Source organism: Papio anubis, chromosome 14 (assembly GCF_008728515.1).
Source record: "Papio anubis isolate 15944 chromosome 14, Panubis1.0, whole genome shotgun sequence".
NCBI classification, from domain to species: Eukaryota; Metazoa; Chordata; class Mammalia; order Primates; family Cercopithecidae; genus Papio; species Papio anubis.
In genome coordinates, this window is record NC_044989.1 from 104,447,134 (window position 1) to 104,468,317 (window position 21,184).

The following is a 21,184-nucleotide window of genomic DNA, read 5'->3' on the forward strand; positions in this document are numbered from 1 at the left end:
TTGGGAGGCCGAGGCGGGTGGATCACGAGGTCAGGAGATCGAGACCATCCTGGCTAACATGGTGAAACCCCGTCTCTACTAAAAATACAAAAAACTAGCCGGGCGTGGTGGCGGGCGCCTGTAGTCCCAGCTACTCGGAGGCTGAGGCGGGAGAATGGCGTGAACCCGGGAGGCGGAGCTTGCAGTGAGCCGAGATCGCGCCACTGCACTCCAGCCTGGGCGACACAGCGAGACTCCGTCTCACAAAAAAAAAAAAAAAAAAAAAAAGCAAACGCTCGCATTGTTCGGGGCCCTCTTGTATACTGTGGAATGGAGGGACCAGGTTCGAACTTGTAGTAAAGATCCTTGCCGCTTGGCTTTGACTCTGGACTCTGGTGGTCTTCTTTGGGGAACAAACGGTCTGGGCATAACACTACCAACATTTATAGACATGTTTTTATGTGCATATAAGTTTCAAATTCTTTTAGGTAAATACCTAGGAGTGTGATTGCTGGATCATACGCTAAAGCGTATGCCTAACTCTATAAAAACTACCAAATTGTCTTCCGAAGCGGCTACACCATACTCCATGCCCACCAGCAATGAATGAGAGTTCTTGTTGATTTGTGTCCTTAATAGCACTTGGCATTGTCACTTTCTTGGAATGTGTGCCCTCTCCCACATCAGCACCTATTCTTTCTACGGAAGCCATTGCCCTAGAAACATACTCTGCGACTGAAACTTCCCTTATGGCAAGAGCTGAAGCAAGAGTCATTCCTATTTTTAAATCCAGGTCTTTATTTTGCCTGTGCAAATATGAATGCAGGCATAACTAATAGTTAAGGCTTTTAAAATATATACATTTTGAGGAGGAAAAGAGGAGAGAGAAAGAGGAAGAAAGAAGTAAGAAGAAAAAAAAAGGAAAGAAAGAAGACTCATCTTTGGGTAATTTGCAACATATTACATAAGGATGGAATATTGAGGTCATAATTTGCAATCACAGAACTCAAAAATATAAATCTGTTATAAAATGTTAATGATAATTATATTTACTGGGGTTTGTTTTTTTTAAAAAAAGCTAATTTCTGCAATCTGCGAGCTTTCGGTGAGCCAAAAGCTTTGCCCCGGGATGCAATTCCAAGGGATCTTGAGGCTTCCTCTTCGTGGGTGAAGGGGCAGTTTGCAAAGATACATGCCTAATGGTCTCATCTTCTAAAACTCTTAGTTGTCGGCTTTTTTGGTTTAGGACACCACTCCAGCCTTCAATCTAAAAGGCTCTCCCTGTACGCTGCTCTCCTCCTTGAGTTAGAATAGGTCACCCAGGGCCTTGACTCAAGAATGGAGGATAGGCGCTGTCTTTGAATCTCTTTGGCAAGTGAGAAGGAGGGGATGTTTCTTCTCCTGAGATGCTCTTTTCTGTAAAACAGACGCTGGTTTCACTGTGGCTGGATGGCAAGGAGTCTGGATTTGCTTCACAGATTGGAAGTGACCTCAAATGGGGCAGCCTCTTTCCATCCTACAGAACTTCTACTTGCCATAGCACTCCCAAAGGCCAGGGTTTCCAGGGCCCCAAAGAGCACACGAGGTGATACCAGATTCAGAAATATGCCTCAAACTGTCTTGTGTAAGTCTGAATTTGAGTCACTACGTTGTACCTTCAGCTTTCTGTTATATACCCATTATCAGGTGGTGGTGGAGTGAAGTTGGGGAGGAGAAAGGTGACTAAATAATCTTTCATTTATAAGAAAATTAGATTAAAAAGCCTAAAAACGCCTTGCAGATTCCATAAAAAAGTAGTGAGAGTCCTGTGTGCACACTTCCATATACTGGGACCGGGGATACTTTGCACTTTGCAAAGCCCTGCCTGGTGCAGTGTTTCATGCGGACCTCACAGTCAAACCTGGCACTTCACTGGGACTGAGACAAATGTCCCGTTTTCTAGGTGAAGAAACAGGCTCTCTCGGGCAGTCACACAGCTTTTAAAGGGTAAATAGAGCTGGAATTAAACCCTGACCAAGTTCCATGCCACACAGCTGCGGCCACATAGCGTCACCCTGACAGTTGACCCCGTGAAGCAGGAGACAGAGGCTGCATTTTCACTGTTGTTTGTCCTCTGTTTTTGTAGCATCCCCGGGAACTTCCCCATCAGCCAGGGGGTTGTCCCCACCACCCTTCACCTGGCTCTCCAGTTGGCTGAGACGCTGCTTCATCTTCATCTGGGTGGCGTTGTACTCAGCCAGGAGGCGTGCAAACCTGGTCTGCAGGGTGTCCAGGGAGGACCCCAGCTGCTCCACCTTCTCCTCAAGGTCCTTGGGGTCCGCCCCCGCCCTGGCCAGCTCCTCATCAATCAGGTTGTCCTTCATCAGGATCTGCCGTCCTTTCTCCTCCAGAGCCTTCTTGGCTTCGGGGTACTCAGTGAGGGCCTCCATGAGATCGTCCTTGGAGAGGCAAAACAGGTCTGAGTAGCCGATGCTGCGGATGTTGGCCGTCCTGCGGTTCCCCGATTTGCTCCCCTTGATGTTCAGGATGCTGATCTCCCCGAAATAGCTGCCATCGCTGAGGACCACGAACTGGGTGACCCCATCATCGGCCACCACGGCCAGCTTGCCCTCATTGATGATGTACATCTCCTTCCCAATGTCTCCTTTCTTGCAGATATAATCCCCAGGGCTGAACACAGTGGGCCGCAGCTTTAGCACCAGCTCCACCAGCAGCCCTGCTTCACAGTCCTGGAAGATGCGAACCTTCTTCAGCGTGTCCAGGTGCACGTTGATGGCGATCTCGGCCTTCAGCTTGTCTGGGAGGCTCTTGAGCACCTCCTTCTCATCCACTGTCTTCTTGTTGGCCCACAGGTAGTCAAACCACCGGATAACCCGCGTCTCCAAGTCCTTGGTCACCTTGCGGAACTGCATGTACTGCTTGATGGAGTCGATCTTGGCCTGGAACTCTGCCCGCGAGGCGTTCATATTCGAGATCATGGAGCCCACATTGCCCACAATGGTGGCAAAAATCAGAACACCCACCAAGAAGTCTATGACCACAAAGAGATACTCCTCATCTTTCACAGGGGGTGGGGTCTCACCGATGGTGGTAAGGGTCAAGGTGGACCAGTAGAGGCTGTAAATGTACTTCCTGGAGAGGCGCCCATGCTCTGGGATTGAGATGTTTGGGTAGACCCAGGAGTCTGTCCCAAAACCAATGAACTTGGAAATAGCAAAGTAGATGCAGGCATTCCAGTGGATGATGACGAGAATGTACAAGACCAAGTTCCCAATCCTGAATATATTGGGGTAGTTGGTCCTCGTCTCTGTGCGGTCAAAGAATTCAAAGAGCCGGGAAAACTTCAGTAGGCGGTTGAACCTCAGTTCTGGGTAGTTCATGCCCACCTTTAAGTAAGCCAGGTCGGTGGGGACCAGGGATAACACATCCAGCTTGAATTGCATGGTCGTCTTGTAATGCTGCCACAGCCTGTTGGTATCACTGACCATTAAGCCTTGCTCAAGAAAACCTAAAGAAGAAGATGGAGGTCACTTGGGCATCACAGAGGCCGACTTTTTTTGACCACAGTACAAAGAAACATCTTTTACCTCATGGCTACAGAATATGCAGTGATACATATATAATAGAAATTATTTCAAAACCAACACTTACCATGACTATAGGAAATGCACTCTGATATTTTCTATTCTATGAGGTTCTATCTCTTCTATTGAATTTTTTTAAAACATAGGTCGATTGAGTAAATTTAAGTATAAATGAGGTATTAGATGATAACAAGGAATGATTATTAAATTTTAAAAGATAAATGGAAATTATATACATATTTTAAAAAAGGATCCTTTAAAATTAGAGATACATGTTGTAAATCAAAAACTGATGGTGGGCCAGGTGCCGTGGCTCATGCCTATAATCCCAGTACTTTGAGAGGCTGAGGCAGGTGGATCACCTGAGGTCAGAGGTTCGAGACCAGCCTGGGCAACATGGTGAAACCCTGTCTCTACTAAAAATACAAAAATTAGCCAGATGTGGTGGCGCACCCCTGTAATCCCAGCTACTCGGGAAGCTGAGGCATGAGAACCACTTGAACCCAGGAGGCAGAGGGTGCAGTGAGCCAAGATCACACTACTGCACTCCAGCCTGGGCAACAGAGTGAGACTCTGAGTCTTAAAAAAAAAAAAAGAAAAGTGATGCAGGCGATCTCAACTGATTTAGAGGTTTATTTTACCAAGGTTGGAAGTACACCTAGGAGAAAGAAACACAAGTCACAGCAGGATCTGTGGCCTGTGCTTTTTCCAAAGACGATTTTGAGGATGTCAATACTTAAAGCGGACAGAGCAGGCAGCAGGCAGGACAGGAAAGAAGAAAGAAAAGGAAGCGTGGGTAGGCAATGAGGCCAGTAGTTACATTCTTGTGAGGCTTTGATTAGCACTCAGTGAATCTACATGTGAAAAGAGGGGAGAGGAGGAAAAGTACATTATGCAAACTACAGCTATCTGTTTGGGAAGAAAAGGAAGGCAGCTTTTGCATGACTCAGTTCCCAAGCGTAACTCTTCCCTTTGGCACAGTGAGTTTGACTTCCCGAGATATTCTATTTTCTATTCAAAATGCTAAAGTGCTTACTGCCTGGGGTTTGCTTACACCAGCCAAGAAAAGGGTAGATGAAACAAAAAAGCAAAAACAAAAACAGGAAAATGAAACAAGAAAAGGGTGGATGAAACAAAAAAGCAAAAACAAAAACAGGAAAGTGAAACAAGAAAAGGGTGGATGAAACAAGAAAAGGAGCAGATGAAACAAGATGGGCAGAATGTTGATAACAGCTGGAGCTGGGTGAGGGTACATGGGGATTCATAACACTATTCTCTCTGCTTTTGCATACATTTGAAAATATTAATAATAAAAATTAAAAAAACACAGGCCATGGCCTCTCAAACTGATTTCACCAGTCAGCAATGGGGCACAACCTGCCTTTTGAAAACACCTCGCAGGAACACAGCTGTCCTTGGTTGCACGTGACTGTTACCCAAGGGGCTTTAAAAACATATGAAGTTCGGGACCCACCCCCAAAGAATCTGACTGGTCTGGAGATGGGGTGGACACCTAGAGCCAGGGGCATTATAATGGGTGAAATCAATTAAGGAGGCCATGACCCACATTCTTTTTTGTTTTTTACATTTTCAAACATGCACAAAAGTAGAGAGAATGATAGAATTAGTCCTTTTAAAGTTGTGGTGAGCATCAGTATTTCCCCGAGGGCTGTGTGAAACGCAGAGTGCCAGCCTGCAACCCAGAGTTGGCTCCTGGAAGTTGGGGGCAAGTCCAGCAAGTTCCAGGTGATGCTAGGGCTACGGGTCCAGGCCACTGAGGCTAGACTGGGGTAGGACGTCCCACACTGCTCAAACTGAAAATCTAGTGTGCCGTTACAATGAAGAACACCCTGCTTCCCAGCCCCCAGTTCTTCTTAGCATTATTTGTTATACATGAGTTACTGAGGGCCTCGATCATTATGTAGCCTCCTGTGCCTCCAGCCTCCTCCCCGCTTCTTTAAGATGTCTTCTCACAATTCTAATGATGTTTTCCTTGGGGTGTGATTCCTGTGCCTCCCTCTCTCCCAGCTTCCTGCTGAATCTTGAGTTGCTTAGGATACCACCCAAGCACAAGAAGGCATAGGGTTAATGTCTGAGTCAGGGTGTCTCATCTCACTGAAGCTGGGCTGAGACCAGGGAACATCAGCCCAATGGGCCACTTACAGACCTCATGTGTCTATGGAGTTTAACATGACTGCAGTAGGGGAGCAGATGGCCAGGGCTGGCTAAGTCACCCATGCAAGCCTCAGCCTGTGTATCTGAGGTCTTCTAAGTTATGATGCTAGGCACCAGTGTGGAAGCAAACGGTGGACCAGTCTGGCATGGCTGGGCAGTGACTGTGGACTTTGGACAAGTCACTTGGTGTCTCTGACATTGGTTTCTAAATCAGCAAGATGGGAGGTGATCATGCCTGTGCTTCTTATCTCATGCAGTGGTTCTAATGAAGATGCCAGACGTGCTTGAAATATTTTGTACATGGAGCCACACAGAGGTTGGCTACTGTGATCTGCTGGTCTTTGCATCAACAGCTATGGCATAGCATTATTTTATTTTATTTTATTTTATTTTTTTGAGACAAGGTCTTGCTCTGTAACCCGAGGCCATGACTCCCTTTAGTCTTGACCTCCTGGACTCAAGCAATCCTCTCACCTCAGCCTCCTGAGGCACACACCAGCACGCCCAGCTAATTTTTTCTTTTTGTAGAGACAAGGTCTTGCTATGTTGCCCTCGCTAGTCTGGAACTCCTGGCCTCAAATGACCCTTCTGTCTTGGCCTCTCAAAGTGCTGGGATTACAGGTGCCTGCACCCATGCCTGGCCTGGCACAGTTTTTAGTTCAAAAATCTTGGAAACAGGGCCGCTACCAGCTTAGGCAATGTCTTTGTGCAGATTAGAAAAAGATGTCCCAAGCACACACAGTTCAGCACCTAAGAAATGTGAGGGGTGAGTATCCTTTCCCATCCCCAACCAGAGATGATTTGAAGGAAGTCCTCATTCACCGGGGCCCTATTTCAGATTTTCATTCTCCACATGTTAAAACTCCTCTGAAAGCCACAGAGTAACATGTCCTGGATCCTCTGACTGTCTGAGAAGAGAAACTCCAAGATTGTCTGAGCTCTCCTTCCTGCTCACCCCAGTGTCGAGTAGTGAGAGCTGGAGGGGTCCTTCGAGATTGCAGTTCGGCCTGCTTATTTCTTTTTTTTTTTTTGGACAGAGTGTTGCTGTGTCGGCTGGGTTGGAGTGCAGTGGCATGATCTCCACTCACTGCAACCTCCACCTCCCGGAGTTCAAGCGATTCTCCTGCCTCAGCCTCTCAAGTAGCTGGGATTACAGGCACGTGCCAGCAGGCCCAGCTAATTTTTGTATTTTTAGTAGAGATGCAGTTTCACCATGTTGGCCAGGCTGGTCTTGAACTCCTGACCTCCAGTGATCTGCCCACCTTGGCCTCCCAAAGTCCTGAGATTACAGACGTGAGCCACTGCGCCTGGCCCAGCCTGCTTATTTCAGAGGTGACAAAAAGAAGGCCCAGAGACAGCCTGACTCGCTCAAGGTTACACAGCTTGTCGGAAGGGCAGAGCCCAGAGCTTAGGTGTCCTGGCCCCTGCTCAGTGTCCTGTCCAAGGGTTCCATGTAGAGGGGCTTGAGGCCGCACCACCTACCCTCACGGTCGTAAGTCCCCAGACCTGCCTGGCCTCTCACGGTCAAAGGTCGGCAATGTCCCATCCACTGTGCTGGGTCTCCCGGAACACGCCTGTGGGCACCATGGTCCCCTCCCCAGGCCTGGGGCACACTCACCTGTCCGAGCTCGCACGAGCGCATCCAAGGCATACAGGACATCTGCTGAGTAGTCCAGGAGCAGCCACAGCATCAAGTACTCGGACTGCAGCTCATCGAAGCAGGCCCTAAAGACGCCAAGTGGGAGACGGATGGCTGTGCGTGTTTCTGGAGCACGGGCCACCCGTGTGTGGGCACCGGCTCTGTGCTGAAGACGCTGGCTCATGTCATCTGGGAATGGCCCTGCCTGCAGTGTCACTACCTCAGCATAATCACCCCGGCTTCCGATGAGGCACCACTGTCTCTGAGAAGCTTTTCTGTCCCACAGTCACAGAACTCCTGAGAAGAGCCAGGACTGACCCCAAAGAGCGGCCCCATTGCGTCTCAGCAGAGAGCTACAAGATCCCAGGAGGTACTGTTTTCCAGGCCTCACTGGCAGAGTCAGGTAAAGGGGCTAAGGACCTGCCCTTTCTGGGGTCAAATTTCAACGAAAAATAAGAGAATTTCTGAGAGATTAACAATGGAACAGGCAGTAAATATTTTCTACCTTCTCCATCTTTCTGCTGTTTCCCACACAGGCAGCACCCCCAGCTCTTCTCCTAGCCTCACGGGCACAGCAGCCTGCCCCTGCTGCCCCTCTGCAGCTTGCTCAGCACCCCAAAGCCTCCTGCCATATATATATATATGTTAGCCGGGCGTGGTGGCTCATGTATGTAGTCACAGCTACTCGGGAGGCTGATGCAGGAGAATCGCTTTAACCCGGGAGGTGGAGGTTGCAGTTAGCTGAGATTGCGCCACTGAACTCCAGCCTGGGTGACAGAGTAAGACTCTGTCTCAAAAAAAAAAAAAAAAAAAAAAAAAATGTAGCAGTTTGTCCCTGCCTCCCTACCCTGCAGCACATTCAGAACCACCCACTTGTACAAAGAGAAGCAAACGCCCCTGCATCCTCCTTGTACAACTCACTTGAGGGGACCCCACAGTGCCGGAACCCTGGCTGTCCACCTTAAGCTCAATTCTCCACCCATGCTTCAGAGCACCCTGATGGTCCCCTTGGAACCTTCTATTTTTAAAGGGAGAAACTGAGGCACAAGAACTAAGTGGTGGCCGTGAGGGGTCCAGGCTTCAGGCCTCCCGAGTGAGAGTTGGAGCTCTGTCTCCTTGGCCTGGTGTCTGGTTCCCTCCTTTCCGCTGCATCTCCCACCCCCTGCTGCTCACCTGCAAATAAGCAGACACCAGTTATAGAAGACAGGCAGGGCGATGGCGGTCAGCCAGCGGTAGTACAGGTTGCTGGAGGGGTCCACCACGATCGCATCCTTCTTCTTCGTCTTCTTCCTGGAAACCCACACACACACAAACAGCGCACTGTGTTGCAAGACTGTAGCTTTGGAGGGTTTGAGAGACCTGGATTCCCTTAGAGACCCTACGGCCATTTTAGGCTGAAGCCCAAGATGTGGCTGTCCACAACAGGGTCCTCTTAGTTATCAAGGGAGTCACATGGAGAGTCCCTGTAGGGGAAGACAGGCCGGGAAGCAGGGTAGACTCCAGAGGTCCTTTTCTCCCAGTTCAGTCCCAGGAAGTCACAGTTGACTATAAGGTCATGGTGATGACATTCCCATGTGCCCATGGCAACATCCACACCCTTCAGGATGCTGAGAATGAAAATGCAGCATGGCAATGTCACATAGGTCTGCTGAAGTCTGGGGAACTTCCAGAAAATGCTGATTCCCGGGGCCCACTCATCTCTTCCAGGGCTGGGCCTGGCAATGTGCATTTAAGCATTGCCTGGATAGTTCTGAGGCAGCTCCTCTCTGGATGGAGTTGGGGAGCCCCACAGTATTCCCTGGAGAACCCTCTCCTCCTCCCTCACTGTGTTTGTGCAGACGTTGTAAAGGCTCATTTCCAAAGGCTTGCATCGCGCCTCTCCATCAAAAGCCTGGGAATAACCTGTTATGTGGGCCCGCACTGAATGAAAAACATAGCTTAGAGGGCTTAGCTTTTATTCTTAGACTTTCCCGCAGATTCAAGTTTACACGCTGTACTGGAGACTTCCTTTTCGTTGGGTCCATGTGTCCCCTCTGCCGTCCCATGTGACCCACGCTGGCCTAGGCTTGCAGAGTGCTCCTGTGTCCCATCGGAGACTCCAGGGACTTCCTGCCTTCACTGGGATGCTGGGGTGCGAGGTCACTCACTGACGGGGCTTTGGGACGTTCCCAACAGCTCTCATCACCACTGAATCTGGGTGAAAGTTTGTGAACATTGTATCTTCCAGTGCCCCAGAGAAAGCCTCAGCCTACCCTGACTGTGTGGCCCACTTGTGAGGGCAAACGAAATGCTTCGAGTGGGGGGGGTCACATGGAGGGGTCACATGGACAGCCCCCCGCTGCCCACCCGAGGCTGCAGACGAGCAACTCTCTTTACTTGTAAGCCCGCCTTGAGTTCTCAGAGCTCGGAGAGGATTCCTTCTGCAAGACGGGGGCTTCACATGGTCTCAGGAGGCATGGTCTGCAGCCTGGGGCCGACTTTTCCTCAGCTCCAAGCACCGCCTCCCCTCCAGGGCCGACGCTAAGGCCCCCTGATAGCATTGCTCCAAGACACCCAGCCCTGGAGCCCTGCGGGGAGGTGGGGTCAGGCCTGCTGGGACCATGGCACCCGGTCCTTAGAGGCAGCTTCCTTCAGTACTTCTTGTTTTAGGTAGTTTTTTCTCTCTTCTTTTTTTCTCTTCCTTCTTTTCTGCCTTGTTGCTGGATGACGCCGAGGGACATTGAGCAGTCTTCATATATCAACGACATTACCAAGTGGAAAGGGCAGGCTGCGGAGTGACGGAAAGAGAGCGCGGCGTACGGCGTCGTGGAGAGAGGGCGCGGCGTGCGGCGTCGTGGAGAGGGGGCGTGGCGTGCGGCGTCGTGGAGAGAGGGCGTGGCGTGCAGCGTAGTGGAGAAACGTCATGGTGTGCGACGCCGTGGAGAGCGGGCGCGGCGTGCGGTGTCGTGGAGGTGGGCGTGGCATGCGGCTCGTGGAGAGAGGGCGTGGCATGCGGCGTAGTGGAGAAACGTCATGGTGTGCGACGCCGTGGAGAGAGGGCGTGGCGTGCGGCGCCGTGGGGAGGGGGCGTGGCAAGTGGGTACTTCCAGCGCGTTGGGACGGAATGGGGTTATTGATTTGCTATTATTATTCCTGAAGCACGAGGTAAACCACCCCATTGAGCATACACTGAGAAATTAATGGCTCAGTCTAATGTTCTACAATTTCTGATCTATTTTCGTGAGCGCCTGGGAAGTCACAAACAGCCAGAGACTGGAGACGTTTTGAGGTAGGAGGACAGAGACCCGAACCCACACATGGAGGTTGGGAAAGTTACTGGGAGTTTTGGAAATCCCACTCCAGGCTCTCTGTTCTGAATGGAAGGGTGGGGCCTGTCCGTTGTTCTTGAAACCTGTCTCTGGATCCGATGAAAACCTGGGCCTTCATGAGAAAGCCAGTGAGCAAAAGGGAACCAAAATTCGAAGAGGCGGGTCTGTGACACGTGTAGTGGCAAACACATGTCGTTGCAGGCTGGCAAATGTGGCCGGGTTCAGACACGCCTTCAGACTTTGCTTGGCTGCGAGGTGGTTCCGGCAGTGTCCGCAGGACGGTCCTGCGAGCGCAGGGTTTTCTTCAACGTATGACTTTACACTGCTCCCTCTTCTTTACTGGGTGTCTTTTAAGGGCTAGGAACTCTTATAAAGTTATCTAATGAATACATGTAACATTTCTTCAAGGCAGGCAGTGATGCCCCATTGAATAGTTGAGGAAACAAAGGTTGCAGAAGGGACAAGGCCTGGAGTCCCCTTTGGGTCCCTCTGATTTCTCTCTTCCACACGCTGAAGGAAGGCATGGGTTGAGAGATAAATTCTGCTAATTAGACACTCATTGAAAAAGATCCATCCACAATTACCTAACACTTCCTATGGAAATAATCGAGGCTGTGTGCAATGCGTGTGGAAAAATAATCACCGCCATTATTCATGACAGTCAAAAAGGGAGAGCCACCGAATCACACCACAGTACAGGCTCATCCTCAATGGTGAATTCTATGTGGCCATTTAAAACGCTGTTTCAGAAGACATGGGCAAACAGCTCTAAGTTAAAAAGCAGACTACAAAGAGTTTATCATAATAGCTGGATCAGTTCTCTATTTCTGCCGGAACAAATTACTGCAAAGTGACGCAACATAAATGTCTTATCTTGCAGATCTGTAGGTCAGAAGTCTGCTGTGGCTCTCACCAGACTAAAATCAAGGTGTTGACAGGGCTGCCATCCCCCAGAGGCTCTAGCGGGGCTCCGATTCCTGCTCATTTGGATCTTGAACAGAATCCAGCTTCTTGCGATTGTGGGGCTGAGGTCCCTGTTTCCCTGCTGGCTGCACCTTTCGAGGCTGTGGCTTCCTTAGCTCCGGTCCCTTTCCTCCATCTTCAAAGCCAGCAGCGATGGGTCGAGTCTCCCTCACACTGTGACTCTCTTCTTCTTCCATTTACTTTTTCCGACCCACTCTTCTGCTTTTAAGGACTCACGTGATTACATTGGGCCCACCCTGATAATCCAGGATAACCTACCTGTGTTAGTCTGTTCTCATGCTGCTGATAAAGACATACGCAAGAGTGGGTAATTTATAAAGGAAAGAGGTTTGGACTCACAGTTCCACATGGCTCGGGAGGCCTCGAAATCATGGCGGAAGGCAGATGAGGAGCAAAGTCACATCTTTTGTGGTGGCAGGCAAAGAGTCTGTGCAGGGGAACCCCCCTTTATAAAACCATCTGATCTCGTGAGACTTATTCACAGCATGGGGAAGACCTGCCCCCACGATTCAATTACCTCCCACCAGATCTGTCCCACCACACATGGGAATTAGAGGAGCTACAATTCAAGATGAGATTTGGGTGGGGATACAGCCGAGTCAAATCGTTACCTATCTCAAGGACCTTGAATTTAATCACATTTACAAAGTCCCCTTTGCCATGTAAGGTAACCTGTTTACAGGTTCTAAGGATTAGGATGGTAGACATCTTTTGAGGGAGATTGTTCTGCCTACCACACAAGCCAATATTTATTGAGCACTTACTATGTACCAGGCACTGTTCTGAGCACTTTATACAGAGTAACACATTTAGTCTTCACTCCCACCCTGTAATAAGACACTATTACAATCCTCATTTTATAAGCCAGGAAACAGACACACAGAGAAGTTAGGTAACCGGCTTATATGGTTTGAATCTGTGTTCCTGTCATGGTGGTGGATGTCTCAGGGTTTAGCACCAACCCCTTGGTGCTTTGCTTGAGATAGTGAGTGAGTTCTCTTGAGATCTGGTTGTTTAAAGCACCTACCCCACCTTCCTTCTGCTCCTGCCCTGTGAGACTCCTTGCTCCCGCTTTGCCTTCGCCATGATTGAAAGCTTCCTGAGGCCTCCCCAGAAGCAGAAGCTGCTATGCTTCCTGCACAGCTTGCAGTACCTCAAGCCAATTAAACCACTTTTCTGATAAATTACCAAGTCTCAGGCGTTTCTTTATAGCAATGTGAGAATGGACTAATACACTTGTCCAAGGTCACAAAGCTCTGAGGCAACTGAGTTGGGAAACAGATGCTCTTAACAAGTATATGTATATATAAAACATATTGTATCGATCTCTTTATTCAATAAATATGCTTAGGAAGAAGTTGGAAGTGTATTTGTCAACATGTTAAGTGGGGCTATCTCTGAGAGTGGAATTCCACGGTTAGCATGAAGTGCGATTTTTGTGTGTGTATGCCCCTGTGTGCTCTTCTTGCTTTCCAAGTTTTCAGCAAGAGTATTTCAATAAAGTGAATTAGAATAAAAGGTGATTAAAATCATGAAATGAAAAGAGCAAGGAAAGTTACCCCTCTGTCCTCCAGGGTGATGTGAACCCCGGTCTCTTTTCAGCCACTGGAGTCTTAACGTCAAGTCACCAGCAGACGGCGCTGCCCTCAAGCTTATTGGGTGAGCTTTGCCCTGCAGTTTAACCAGACCGGACTCAGCTTGCCTTGTGCAAGATTTGTGGCCCTGGATTACGGGCCTTCGCCTGTCCTCTGGCTACCAAACTGCCGAGGGCCTAGGAAAGACCCAGCACCATCGGCTGCATCCCCAAATCCACCCAGCACTGCCCCAAAAGAACCCTACACAGCGCTGCAAAATGCTACCGATTTTGGCTGGGAACAGTTTGATGGGGGAGGGAAAATTATTCAGGACTAAAGAGACCATATGAAAATGACAGAAACGGAGTGGAAGAGTCAGGGAAAGTGTTCATAAATAATTTTTGTGTGTGCCAGTTCTCCTCATTTTGGGACAGTTTCCAGTTTTGTCCCTTGGTCCTTGGCTTCGAAGTGGACCTGTGAAGTGAGCCCATTTATTGAAAGATTGAAGAGCTGGGTGCAGCCCATGCTATCCACCCACATCCTTGCCCACACCCCAGCCCCAGGACAAAGATGTCGAGAAACCCCCAGGACCTCTGTCCATGGTTTCAGTATCTGGAGCCTCTCCCTGCCTGAAAGACTGGGCTGCAAGGGTGTTTAGTGTCAGGTTTGGCTTTAAGTCTCACACAGATCACTATAGCTATTGCTTTGTAGAGAAAATCATCTCATTTTTCTTTATGGATGGTATTTGGTCTCTGGATTTGATGTCCAGATTTATGCAAACAAAAGACATGCTTCCTTCATGGAGAAAATAGAAAAAAGTTCTGTCTGAGGAACAGAGAGAGAAATAACAAGAAAAACCCTTGACACATTTCTCTGTCAGTTGAAAGTCACGAAATCAGCATTTCTCACTGACACTGATATTTTTTCCCTAATCTCCAAGTGAGACTCCCCCTCCCCAATAGTGCCACTCTGTCCCTAATCTGCCACCTTAGTATCTGGTGACGGAAAAAGGAATTACAGCAGGTCACCCTTTCAAGAGGCTATTCTCTGGACATATTTAAATTACCTTATTTCCACTGCTCTGATTACCCCCCTAAAATTGGCCCAAATTGGCCTTAAAACAAGGGCATTTCAGGCCAGGCATGGTACCTCATGCCTGTAATCCCAGTACTTTGGGAGGCTGAGGCGGGCGGATCACGAGGTCAGGAAATCAAGACCATCCTGGCTAACACGGTGAAACCCCATCTCTACTAAAAATACAAAACAACTAGCCGGGCACAGTGGCCGGGCACCTGTAGTCCCAGCTACTCGGGAGACTGAGGCAGGAGAATGGCATGAACCTGGGAGGCGGAGCTTGCAGTGAGCCAAGATCATGCCACTGCACTCCAGCCTGGGCAACAGAGTGAGACTCCATCTCAAAAACAAAAAACAAAACAACAACAACAACAAACAAGGACATTTCACTGGCACTCAAGAGCCTGAGGTTGTAGAATAAGAAAATGCCTTTTCATCATTAAGGAGAATCTCCACTGCTCTGTCAAGGAGCTCCGGTTCTGCACCCTCAGATATATCGGGGTATAGATGCTACAGCTTAAAGCATTTATCCGATCCAATTCCTTTGCTTTATAGATGAGAAAAATGAGAGCCAAAGAGATCGGACGACTTCCCCAAGAAGTCACACAGATCTCATCCCTCCCCCACTTCTGTCCTCAGGGATGGAGTTCCAACGAAAGGAACAGGATTCTAAAATATTCTACTGGTGTTCTGGGAGTGGGGAGCTGGAGCACTAAGGAGAGAGGCCAAGCTGGGGCTTCTACGGGGTGGAGGGCACCAGGCTTGGGAAGGGCTCTGCAGGGCGTGTGGGTACTTACTCCTCCTCTGTGTTGTTGCTGGTGTTAGTGTTGCGTTTGGCCAGGGGCCAGGCACTGCGGGGAAGTAGAGAGAATATCAAGGGTCTGAACTTGGTTTCCAGTCCTTGGGGCCATTTCCCCAGGGGATTACCATGCCCCCCCACCCAACCTCCGCCCCATCCCACTGCTTCCAGCCTTTGCACTCACAGCTTGAAGAATACGGGGTGGTATTGTCAAGGCCAAAATGCTTTGTGATTGGTTAGCTCAGATAAAAGACTTGGGGGAAGGGAGGGTGAACATGGCTAAACTGAGGCTTCTGAAGAAATGAAGATTCAGCCATTTGACTCCTTCCAGCTTCCCTGCCTCAAATTCCACTCAGTTTCCTTCCTTTCTACCCTGGATGGGGCCACGTGCCGGGCACTGAGAGGGGCACAGAAATGGACCCCACATGGCCTCTGCCCTCAGCGCGTCCCTGCCCCTTGGGTGGAGGAGGTCTTTCACCCTCTGCCCCGGGATGGACGCAGCCTGCAGCAGCAGCCACAGCGACTTGCTCCCTCAGCTGCAAAGGCCTTTTCCAATTAGCAGGACGAGTAACTGAGCATAGGCAGGATCGTCGCTGTTTTCAGCGTATCCTCCTCCTATCCTCTCCTACCTCCCCAAATCTTACAACTCCAGGGCCTGACACCCCTGGTCTATGTGAGAATCTGGTTGAAGGTAAGGGCTGGTTTTGCACAAACTGGATATTTATTTGAAGTTGAATTTTGCAGTACTTCACGATGTTCTATAGCAAAAGGTATTATCTCTGACCGCCAGAACCCATTTTCAACATGGCTGGGTTAAAAACGCCAGGTGGTCTCACAGGGCACTGCAGACCCCTCATAGGAGACCACGAGAACTGGAGCTTGAGGCAGGTGACACCCCCGCTGACACCTGGGACACCTCTTCCGTGATGCTGGATGTCCAGCCAAATAAATGCCATTTTGATGACCTTAGCTCCTCCTGCCCAAATCTCCCTCTCCCCGTCTAAGATATGGCTGTAACCGCTTGTTTCTGGATTGGTTCTGCTCATCTGAAAATCTCCCAGGAACTGGAACCGCCGTGGGATTGTGAAGGAGGGAAGGTTCAGCTCTGTGGGGGTGCAGTGGCTGTGTTCACCACGCCTCTGTGCCCGTAACCCCACAAAGCCAAGCCCACACAGGAGAACTAGGACCTGTCTCTGTATATACTTGGCTTTGCCGTGGAGACTTTGCCTCCAGAAAAATTCAAAACCCTCACCCCTAGGAAGCCTTGCTGGTTGACGGACACTATCCGCTCCATTGCGTCCGTCTGCCTATGCTGACCCTGCCCGCGAGTGATCCAACAAGTGTCTGTGAGGTGGGCGGGGCCTGCCCTGGATGTGGTCCTAGCTCAACGCTCCATTCGTCTGGTCCCATCCAGAAACAGAGAGTCTAACGTTCATCTCTAAGGATGTAGGAAGGTAATTTGGTCAATTTAAATAAGGAAGTCTTTGCTTGTCCAAAAGGAATTAGACCGGTCTGGCTGGCTTGCTGAGAAACCTTTGTGTCCCTCCTCCCTCTTCCTCTTTCTCCACTTTGTCCTCTTTCTTATCTGTCTGTCTCCTTGTCTTTCTGTCTGTGGTGTCCCCCAAGGGTACTGGATGCCCAGTCCTGGGAACCTGGGACCTCCCTGCACTTGTCTGGGCCAGTGCCCAGGCCTTCCCCAGCCTCCTTCCCACAGCCCAGGAAACCCAAGGGTTTGCAGTCCAGGCTCGTGTGAAAACTGCCCTTCCCGTCTCAGCCAGGGATTCTCACACCTTTCCCTGGGTCTCCTAAAGCAGTCACTGGTGAGACGTGGCCTTGAACTCTCACATTCCATCTTAAAAATGCCCTTGCTCTTTGCCGTCCCCTGCATCATCTATGACATACAAATACCCACTGCCACTCCCCACACAAATGTGGAATGAAAATGGATGTTCCGGAAAGATCCATTGGGTTTCCCCCTGAGACTTCATCACCTTCACACCCCAGAGACCCTCATATGCCCATTTGAGAAGCTCCAAACCTGAACCCATCTTCTCCTCACTGACATACAAACAGGTAGCTTTTTCTCTAGCAAATTATATAGGGACTGTTCTGCAATCATCATGCTTATTTGATCCCCTTTTCCCACCCCCTAGAAAATAGGTTCTGGGTGAGAATCCACCTATTTGGGAGGCTGAGGGGAAGTCAACTTCCCCTCCACGTCTTACCTCTCCCTCCCTTTCAGGACAGACCAGTGTCCTAAAGAGACCCTCTACTGTTCAGTGATAATTGATTCAACCTGTGCTGACCCAGGGGTCTCTCTGCAGACCACCTGCTGGGGAGACTTCTCACGAACAAGTCAGGAGGGGAGACAGCAGCCCTGTGTCTGTGTGTAAGGGGGTGCCAGTCAGGTTTATCTCCCAGTTAGGGTGGGGGCGATGCAAAACGGTGAGCAGAGGCCCCAGTTATGCAGATTTTCCCTCCAGAAAGCAAACACCCTCCCCACCTCACTCTGCTCCCACCATTGTCCCTTCCCCACCTGGTATTTCTCAACCTGATCTGGGACACAGATGGCTCCCCTTGAAAATTCTGACCAACCTGTAGACTCTCGTCCCAGAAAAATGCATGCGTGCCTACACATAACATTGTGGATACCATTTAGACACCCCCCGAAGCTCCTGCTATAAAAGACCCCGCTTTTGAGCAAAATGGGTCAGAGTGAGTCTAGGAGGCGAGTCCTTTGGTGAAGAGAGATGGGTAAGGCCAGCATCCCCCGATGAGTTTCTGAGAACACGATTTCCAGGGGACCCTAATGGGGGTTCTGTGTAGGATGAGGTGACTGGTCAAATGAGGCTGGGGGCTCTGGTTCAAGGGTTTTCTCCTCCTGCAAGGCCTCCTGGACTCCGCAGAGGCTGTTAGACCATGTAATGCTCCCCTAAGAGCAAACACTTTCTTCAAGGAACAGCTCACGGGGACGACGTCCCAGGCCCCCTGTGCTGCATCCAAACAGGAAGGAGCAAAGCAGAGGCTTCCTGTCTGGCCCCAGCAGGCGCAGGAGGCCCCGTCTTCTTTTCCGCTCCTTACCTTCTCCCTCTGTCTGCTGGCTCCTGGCTGCCCACGTTTGCCTGGGTATTGCTTTCTTGGCTGGACACCTCCTTAAGCTCAGCTCCACGGGAACGATCAGGAAAAGGGTGCGGTCCCTGGTCGTGGTGGTGCACGTGCCTGACAGCCCGCCTGCGCAGCCAGCAGATGAGGCGCGAGAGCCTGGAAGGCGACACAGGCACTGAGCCAGACGGAGAGGAAAAGCCCCCCACACCTCCAACCCCCAGTCCTTCCCTCTCTCTCTCTCTCTGTCTCGAGGGGTGGGGCAGAAGCAGTGATGGCCGGCAGGGCGTGGGTGCTGGGGACCCTGTGGTCTTCGTTTGCATCTCCGTCCCATGGGGACCGTGTATCCCCTTCTCCCTCCACCCTGCAGTCAGGGGCAGGCTTCCCCGGAAAGGGACACTCTATTACCATTTGTCCTTGTAGCACTCGGACTCTGCCTAAGGCATGATCCTTCAAACGGGCAATTAGCTCACTCCTTTTGCCCAGTGGAGAGCTCTTTGTCATGACTGCCAAGCACAGGAAGAGTAAAGCAATGCGGGTTTCAAACGAGGACAACATCGAGAGCAAGGTTATTTATTTATTTATTTATTTATTTATTTATTTATTTATTTCTTTATTTAGAAGTCCTGAGATCTGATAGAGCAAGGCTTAAAGGAACAGGCATCCAAGCACAGCCTGGAGTCTTTTCCAAGCTTTTATCTTATTGGTGTGTTCTTGTACAAACTAGAGTTTTCTCCCCAGGCCTGGGAGGTTCCTCTGCAACTTGCCCTGGGCCCCTCCCGGAGCCGGCCCTGCCTGGAGCTTGCAGTAACAACACCTGCGACCGTAGTACCAGCCCCCAGAGCTCATCTGAGTCGCACGGGCCTGAGAGGTGCCTTCCCTCCACCCTGCCTGCTGCTGCCGGAGTCTCTGCCAGAAGGGAACAGCGGGTGACAGGCCCGGAGACTCCATTCCGTTTCTCAGCTTCTGGTTTCCCTGATTTGCCAAATCCCTGATTTGGCATCTGCAGTGCCCTCCCCTGGACGGGGTGTCCCCAGCCAGAGTCGGTACTGAACAACCTGGAACTAAGCCACAAATTGTCACATACCTTGACCCTAATCACACACTTATGACCTTAGCCTAAGGGAATACACTAAGAAAATATCCCTATAGGCAGATGCTTACAGCTGCTGCCGCAGACGTATTTGGAGGTATCTGCCCAGCCCAGCCTCTCTGCTGCAGACAATTCCAGCACCCACACCCTTGCTCTGCCGCGAGGGTGGAACAAAGGTCATACGCCCTCCTCCAGCCTCAGACAATGGGACTAGGACAGACAACGGATGCACAGAGAGCCACTCAGGCCTCTGAACTGAGAGCCTCTTGAAGACGGGGTTGGGTGTTTCAACTCATGGTCACATGAGAAAGGCTGTTTTCAGCCTGGTGCCGGCTGATATGGGAACAGAAAGAGCCAGAACGGAGGGGACATGCAGAAAGAAGCACAAAGACCATGAAACTCCATGAGAAAATGGGAGGGGGAAGGTGCCTACCTCCTCAGGTCCCCTTCTGCGAGCCCCACGGGCTCTGTTTCCCTGAGATAGCTTGTGTTGCTAGCTTACAACACACCCTGTGTCAGCCCTGCAGAGCTGATTTACAGGTGTTCTCTTTTTCCCTTTATGAACAAAGAACCTTCAGACAGCTGTTTATTAGTAAAATGCGAACACTGAACATCACTTACATGCCCAGCTACAACGGACTAGTTAATAAACAACGGTGGAGCAGTAGCCTTCATAATGAAAAGCATGAAGAATAAACAGATAACGTGAATTTCTTTTGCGATAATCTGAAGTAAAAAGTGTAGAACATACGACTATGTAGAACTCTGGCGTTGGAAACAACCACGTGGTGGAGGGAAATAATGAGCCTGGTGTTTGCTGGGCACCTGCCGTGAGTCAGTGCTTGGCTCTGAAGCAGCTTTCAAGCCACCTGTGGGGTAGGCACTGTTAGATGCATTTTTAGAGGAGACTTGAAAAGGCGAAATGACTTCCTCAGGATGAGGCAGCTTTGAAGCTGGAGTACGGATGTTAGCGGAGGGAGGCAGAGCTTGGAGTCTTACTCATCTTGCAAACAAATGCTTTTGCAGGGACACCTGCCCTGGGGCCCAGACGAGCACTCGGGAGACCCTGCCAGCGCTATTTCAGACCTCATCGCCATCACCCTCAGCACACCACCGCGTCCACCGAATCCAAGCTCTCCCACGGCTGGCTGCTCTTACCACCTTCTCCGGTTGGCTTTTGCTCTGAAATCTTCCAAACCTGAGCAAGCACCTCAATGTCAGTTTTCATTAAGCAATTTCAGATAAAGGCAGTTTTCCTTAGACTTTTCTGAACTCAGAGCAGCTGACCCAAGAGGAAATGACTCACTGAGAGTTTTCAGGCTGCTCTGCTCCTGACCCTTTCTTTTCCACATCTTCAGCTCCACCCCCATCTAGCCCTTCTTCTGGAGAGGTCACTCCCTTCTTTCTGCCACAGCGTCCCCCAGGCCAAGGTAGGGACTGAAGCCGGTCGGTTACCTGGCAAGCTCCTGGCCGGTGAAGGAGCCCTGCCCGGACTCAGCCAGTCCTCTGGTCTCCATGGCGATCCCCGGCTGCAGCGCTGACGATGTCTCCTCGCCTGGCGAGTGGGCTCTAGGAAATCAGATATGCAGCAAGCGGGATTGATTTCAAGCCCATCCGCCTCTTGGACACAGCCAGGAGTGAGACGGTCAGATGTTCTGCTTGACAGGGAAAGCCACCCTCAGAGATCCTCATCCCAGGGGCTCCCCACTTCCCTTTGCCTCCTGCAGATGGATTCTGGCTTTTGGTATAAACGTGGCCTTTCCTTTACAGCAAGGAAGGCAGCTACTGTCCAGGGCTAGGTGAAGGGATGGGGAGGTGGCAGTACATGATGGCCTGGCCCTCATCAAAGCACTGGGTGGGGAGAGGTCCCGGG

The 21,184-nt window shown here is 50.3% G+C and overlaps 1 protein-coding gene across 3 annotated transcripts in view; it reads right to left on the minus strand.

Annotated features, from left to right (window-relative positions):
- Nucleotides 1-322: 322 nt before the first annotated feature.
- CNGA3 (cyclic nucleotide gated channel subunit alpha 3) overlaps nt 323-21,184 on the minus strand; it is an 87,065-nt gene continuing 66,203 nt past the window's right edge. For 2 of the 3 annotated variants that reach the window (XM_021925083.2, XM_021925084.2), the window contains exons 3-8: nt 20,767-20,880; nt 18,198-18,377; nt 15,115-15,168; nt 8,551-8,667; nt 7,357-7,463; nt 758-3,487 (exon numbers count right to left, since the gene is read on the minus strand). In XM_021925083.2, the coding sequence (XP_021780775.2) occupies nt 2,076-3,487; nt 7,357-7,463; nt 8,551-8,667; nt 15,115-15,168; nt 18,198-18,377; nt 20,767-20,880 (1,984 nt within the window). In that variant the 3' untranslated portion in view covers nt 758-2,075. Of the gene's footprint in view, nt 3,488-7,356; nt 7,464-8,550; nt 8,668-15,114; nt 15,169-18,197; nt 18,378-20,766; nt 20,881-21,184 lie in introns of all 3 variants that reach the window. The other variant, XM_021925085.2, reaches the window with a different exon arrangement.